General features: G+C 41.9%; 1 protein-coding gene across 3 annotated transcripts in view; it reads left to right on the top strand.

Annotated features, from left to right (window-relative positions):
- Nucleotides 1-2,379: 2,379 nt before the first annotated feature.
- Nucleotides 2,380-6,925, top strand: part of LOC119329754 (ribonuclease E/G-like protein, chloroplastic) — a 30,182-nt gene continuing 25,636 nt past the window's right edge. For 2 of the 3 annotated variants that reach the window (XM_037602833.1, XM_037602832.1), the window contains exons 1-3: nt 2,380-2,690; nt 3,072-3,175; nt 4,121-4,305. In XM_037602833.1, the coding sequence (XP_037458730.1) occupies nt 2,572-2,690; nt 3,072-3,175; nt 4,121-4,305 (408 nt within the window). In that variant the 5' untranslated portion in view covers nt 2,380-2,571. Of the gene's footprint in view, nt 2,691-3,071; nt 3,176-4,120; nt 4,306-6,925 lie in introns of those variants that run through there. The other variant, XM_037602834.1, reaches the window with a different exon arrangement.

Below are 6,925 nucleotides of genomic sequence, written 5' to 3'. Positions count from 1 at the left end.
AGGCTTCTAACCTGTGGTGTAAGCGTATCAGGCTTCACCGAGGACTTGGCGTGTACTCCAAGTATATCTATTAGGATCGACATGTAACCCCTACATGGCAACCGACCATGTGTAACCCTAGATACCCCTGGTGCCTATATAAACCGGAAGATTTAGTCCGTAGAGACACATTGATCATCATCACCATTACCCTTAGGGTTAGTCCACAACTTACGATCTCGAGGTAGATCAACTCTATACTTTGATACACCCACAATATAAGCAAGAGAAGGACGTAGGGTTTTACCTCCTCAAAGAGGGCCCGAACCTGGGTAAAAACACCTTGTACCCTGTCTCTTGTTACCCATCGATCCGATCTAATAGCTCGGCCCCCCTACCCGAGGTCTGCCAGTTTTGACACCAACGACGGGTTACCTCTTTAGATGTTCTCTCTTTCCTAGCCTATGATCAACATAGTTGTAGTGTGTCGCCACATGTGCGAGCTTGCACCTGCTTCACCACTTATCCCTTTCATACCTATTGCTTAGTTTGTCTAGTCACCCTGTGTAATAAGACCTGCGGAGTATGTCATGCACTCACCTTGCTTAAACCATCCTTGCAACTTATTTAGAACAAGTATGGTGATGGATGACATTAGCTTGGTTGCCTTCAGACAACGGTTTAGGCAGAGATATGGACATCATTTGCTTTACTTTAAGTCTTATTAAGGTAATTGTTGTTCCTTAACTGTCTATAGTTTTATTCGCTTAGGTTGCATGAGCTCTTTCTTGGTTGAGAGACCCTTGTTGTATCTATTCATTATTTGACTTTTTGAAGTTGTTGTTGTTTTTGAAGAATATTTGTAATACGTGTGATACCGACCATCCTGTCACAGAGTGTGCACATTTCCAACGCTTACACTTTGTGAAGGTGGTATCTTAGGATCAGTATTATGCGGAGGCTAGTGAAGTTGCTAGATCCGCATAGTGTCAGCCCCGAGGCCTACAAGTTGCCATTAGATCCCAGGTTACGGAACCTTAGCTGCTTTGTTATGAATGGTTAACAGAGCAATGGGGTTTGCATATGCATGTAGGACAACCAAGCTGGCGAACTCGACTTCGGACCGTTAGCTCTCAGGGTATGGGTACATGGACAAACTTCATGAATAGTAAAATCTAAACGATAGAAAAATCAAACAATTCTAAAATTTTAGGTCAACAAACCTGGTCGATTGTTGTACCCACATGTGAAGTTTGTCGAAGAAAACAAATCATATCTCCAAATTGCTTTGAACATTAGGTTTTTATAGCATCATTTTTGTCCTTTTTACCCAAAATATCATTGATATTATTTCTCCATGAAACTTTACACGTGAGTAGAACACTTGACTATGTATATAAAAATATCCAGAACTATTTGATATTCTACCATTTTCTTTGATTTAATATTCATAAAGGATGTGCGTGTGATGAGAATTAGACGTATCAAATATTGTACCACTTGGTCTTGCATCTCTGGGTGGCAATGCGATTAGGGTTTCCCTGTCTTCGGTTTGCCACACCTGGTGGCTTTAGGGCCATGCAGGTGTAGTGGACCCTGCCTTTGCTGACGGGAGGGCTCGAACTTCGTTTTTAGTTACAATTTTCAGTTCGATTATAGGGTTTGTGCCCTTACCAGGAAAGCGAGGCAGCACCATCTTACAGATAATGGAATACGGTCCTTTCCGCCTAGCCGCCATCTCGACGGTGCATTAAGCGTCGTTAGAGGCCATGTGGAGGCACGCTCGGTGATTTTCACGGGGTTGATCTTTGGTGAATCTGTTTGGATATAGTCTTCCGTTTGTGTAGTGTCATGTTTGATTCTTCCGATTAAGCTTATCTTTATCTGCTATGGTTGCTATTTTGGTGCGTTGGCCCTCTGGGGTTTTAGCGGACAGCTTTTGACTGTTTACTACAATAAAATTTTACCGGCTATAGTGAGGAAGGGGCAATGACACGACAAGGTTTCGTCTTGCTTTAGTGTTTGTAGTCGTTATTAGTTCGTCTACTTATACACATCACAGGTACTATTTGTTTTGATTTTATTAGTCCCGTTGTATTTTAAGTCAATTTTTGACCTTTGATTTAATTATCAAAAAATAAGTTATATACTAGGACATTTTTATAAATACCAGTACAAAATTAGTATAATTGAAAACCTCTTTTGAATATGAATCCAACAATATACGTTTTTTTCATCTACTGTCAAAATTTGACACAAAATAAGAAGAAGGCCAATAAATCTAGACGAAGGTAGTAGTAGATTGTAAGTTTTTTTTTAAAAAAAATTAGAGAGTGTGTATCCGGTTCCAAAATTCGGCTTCCCCACGCACCTTATAATAACGAGAAAGCCCTTCTTCTTATCTCCTCCAGCTTTCTCAATCTCCTCCAGCTTTCTCAATCTAGTGTCCATCAGCGTGTCCTCCCATCTCCACTTTTTTCCCCTCTAAAACCCCAACGCCCTCCTCCAATCCCCCTATCCTCACAGCAAATGGTGGTGGTGGTGGTGGTGGGTACACGCGGAGGAGAGACCTCGTCCCTGTGATGCCCTGCCATGGCTGCCCGCGCGCTGGTCGCACCCCCTTTGCCTCCAACTCCCCCTCTGGGTACCATGCGGGCAACCCCGCGCGTCGCCGCCGGTCTCAGCTCAGCGCTGACCGGCCACCGGGGAAGGTCCCTTCCTGGATTTCATCCTCATTTGGTTGTGTGGATATCCTGCTGATACCGAATCTTTTTTGTGTGGTTTTGCTTAGTGACTTGCTTCTCGCACATTATTAAAGTAACAGTTCAGAGTTCATGTATTTATCGTGAAATCATCGTGAGTGAATTCTTGGATTAGTCTTATGTTTGCTAATAATAATAATAATAATAATAATAATAATAATAATAATAATAATAATAATAATAATATGGAAGGCAGTAAGAAGAGTTCCTGGATTGTTTCTGATTCTAGTGGGCAGTAGAACAGTATCTTTGCCTGCTTAGATGAACGGAGCTTCAATTTCCCTTGTGCCACTTGATCCCGTGGTTGATTGGCAACTCATATTTATTCAGGCACACTTTGTGTTCAGTGCAATTGACAGAATCCCCCAGTGGCAATCTTCAGGTGGAAGCAAACTCGTCTCATTCCCCAACTCAACTGATGTCTACAGGACATGGTAATTTCTTTAGCTTAGGTTGAATGCCTTCATATCTTTTAGGTACCATGTGATAAAACATGAGAAAATATGGATACGTTACTTGGCACTTCTATGGACAGTCAGTCAATTTTTGTATGTTAGTCTGTAACTTTGGTATTTTATTGTTTGGTTATCTGAATTTACAATCTGTTGTGCTAATACAAAGTTGTACATTAATTATGATTTCTAGGTAATATTAGTCTAGGTTCACATTTATTCCGTATCCTTTATGACTGTGATTGAGTGTATGCAAATGTGAAGTCACCATCATTTTTAATCATTACTATATCAATACAGAATTTCTCCTTTGCCTTCAAATTAGAAAATTTGATATATTTTGTCACATAAAGGCTAACCCTGCATTCATATTCGTTTAGTTCAAATCTGAACTAAAACCATGACAAGAATTATGGAACAGAGGGAGTATGTTTTCTGGTATATACTGTGTCAATACTTAAGTAAATACAATATGAAATCAAAATATGGTTCGGTTTCTTTATATACCATATTATTTTGGTACATACCAAACTAACCAAAATTGACGTGAATTTAGAAATGAGGTAACAACCTTTTAGTTTTCTTTGTATATTTCAATGCATAAATATTGGATATCGATAATTTTGAAACCATGTGATGTCATTGTCTGGCTCTGTACGAGCAGTGGGGGAAGGTTAAGAACACCAAAACAACAAGAAAAATTATCCAGAAGTTCTAATCTGTACTAGCAAAGCCAAATAGGCAATAGCCAACATCAATCGAGAATGTTTGTGTAGCACCAGTAGACTGGTTGATTTTTCTGTTTCAGTAAAGCTGTTCATTTTTGTTTTAGTGTTAATATTAAGGTTAAAAGCATGTGCACCTAAAATACCTCATCACATTGTGGATATTTTGAAGTTTATGTCATCCCCAGTTGGTTTCTTACAGATGACTCAGCCATAACATGTAAAGGATTCTGTACGATATCATGGAGCGTTAAAGCAGATGTTATGGATGGTTACATTATCTTCATAACAGGTGATCCAGTTACCCTGGGTTGTTGGGAACCTGATATGGCTGTTCAGTTGAATCCTTCTGTTAAAAGTAGCAATAAATGGACGGCTGTAATCAAGGTAACTCTTCCAACCGAAATAACTTTGTGCCAAACTAGTCAAGTGAGATGGTACATCCTTGGACAGTTTCCTAAACTTGCTATAATATCATCTAAGCAAGTTAATAACGAGCAAATTATATTCAATAAGGCATGCTGTGGTTGGTCTGGTCAAGGTAAACTAGAAAACAAACTGGACCGGCGCAAACTAAGTGACTTAAGCATTCTGGAAGAGATCTTGCTTAGTAAATAAAATATGCCTATTTATGGATGTGTTCTACCTTTTCTGTGTAAAAGTGATGCATATGCTTGAAACATATGATGGTTTCCAAGGGAACAACTAAAACATTTAGTTACGCTTTTTCAGCCTATTACAACAATTAGATTATATCCTGTTGTTCATTTCAAGTGTTTTGCCCACTCAAATGTTTTATTTTGTTCCAGTTCCTTTCATTTCCTTTATGGTTTGGCATCAAGACCATATTATTCTTTTCTTCAGTGGCTAATAAAGTCGATTGACATCCTGAGTACATGCGAAGATCTCAAGTCTAGGACACGACATATAAGTTGTATTTGAGACTAACAAATTACAATATCTTGACGCGTCTTGAAGTGGATATGTTTGACTCGGTGATCCCCATCCGCGAGTTCATACTATCGGGCAGCATGTCTATGCCCATGGCTTGCGAAACATAGTCATTAACCGAATCATATACCAGTCAAAGGATATGTGTTTGTATAACCTTATCAACCAGGGAACATTAGAATAATTATCATACAATATATAGTCTAACAAACAAGTCACATAATTATCGATACATATCAGTGATGATGTGCAAGGACAATACAAATAAGTCATGAATACATAGGGAAATAACATCATCACATGATTGCCTCTAGGCCATATTTCCAACAGTCCCCCACTTGCACCAGAGTCGATCATTTAGGCATCATATGCCCATGGCCCTTGTGTGCGCCTGATGCTTTGGCTGCGGGAGAGGCTTCTTCGGTGGATCACCAATATTTAGATCCGTGTGTACTTTGCATATGTTTACATCACCTCTCTCAACAATCTCTCATATGAGATGATATCGCTTGAGTATGTGTTTGTGTTTCTAGTGATGCCTTGGTTCCTTGGCTTGTGCGATAGCTCACAATAGGAATCGAAAGAATTGGACGCGCCCTGAACCACATGGAGTGCATAAATGAAGTTCTTAATCCGAAAATCTCCCTTCGTAGCTTCAGAAGCCGTGATGTACTGGGCCTCCGTTATAGAATCAACAACCGTTTCTTGCTTGGAGCTCTTCCAGCTCACTGCACCTCCATTTAGAAAGAACACAAAATGAGATTGCGATTGATAGTCATCCTTATCAGTTTGGAAACTAGCATCAGTGTAACCCTTTGTAACGAGCTCGTCCTCACCTCCATAAACTAGAACATATCCTTAGTCCTTCTCAAGTATTCAAGTATATTTTTAACTGTTGTTCAATGATTCTCACCTCGTTCAGCCTGGTATCTGCTCGTAACACTTGAGCATAGGAAACATCTGGTCGAGTACATAACATTGCATACATGCTGGACCCGATAGCTGAAGCATACAAAATGGCATCCATGCAACTTCGCTCATCATGACTCACGGGACTATGAGATGCCATGCAACATAGGCAAGAGCCCTTTCTTGGCTTGAGCCGCTCCAACACCTTCTCTTTATGTCTGTTAGAACTGCTAGGTTCTCAAACCAGGATCCACTCACCGTTTTCTCAACACACATGCACACAAGGAAGTAGTATGAAGCTCTATAGGTTTATACCAATATCACACGCTTACTTCTACAAACAGGAGTACATGTCCTTTTATAAGACTAGCCAAACCGGCTATGCTAGCAATACTTAATAGCTAAGCTAGGACAACAAAGTGTGGAGGCAATCATTTCGACTAGTCCAGTGATACACATCGTGAAGTCGTCGATCCGCCCGCCATCCTTGAAGGCGATCGTTTCGAACTCAGCACGGAGGCGTTGGGCATTCACCTCCCGCATGGGACCGCCGCGCTGCGTCCTGGTCACGTCCCATGCCTCCTTGGTTCTTCGCTGCGAGCATGCTATGCTTCTCTGGCAGGGTGGACTGGATCTGCGTCGCCATGGCCCGCCGGTCGTCCTTTCAGGAGACGGTGTCGTCCTCGATGGCATCCCACAGGCTTGCGGCCGCATGTTGACCTCCATTACCAGCGCCCAGTCGGAGTAGTTCGAGCAGGTGATCATCGGGAAGGAGAGGTTGGTGCCGTCGCTGGGATTGTGCACCACTTACTGCACCATAATATCTCCTCCACTGTGTTGCATCTTGCCGCGTCCGTGGTTTGGTAAGTGCAAACGGCGGTGGGGTTTTGGAGCCTGACGAGGCAGTCCTCCGCCACTCACATGCCTCCTCCCTCCCTCGGAACAAGTCTGATGCGAACTGTTGGCCGAAAATCAGCTCATTGGAGCTCTTCCTGAGCATGGACACACACACACACACGCACACACATGAGAGAGAGGGGGGAGGGAGGGAGAGGGGGAGGGAGAGAGGGAGAGAGATAGCAGTGTTTTGCGTCGCGCGCACAACTTTGTTGGCCGGAAATCAGCTGACCGGAGCTCTTCCTGAGCA

This window comes from Triticum dicoccoides, chromosome 7A (genome assembly GCF_002162155.2).
Source record: "Triticum dicoccoides isolate Atlit2015 ecotype Zavitan chromosome 7A, WEW_v2.0, whole genome shotgun sequence".
Taxonomy (NCBI): domain Eukaryota; kingdom Viridiplantae; phylum Streptophyta; class Magnoliopsida; order Poales; family Poaceae; genus Triticum; species Triticum dicoccoides.
Note: the sequence above shows the minus strand (reverse complement) of the source record. Positions and strands in the feature narration are given on the sequence as shown.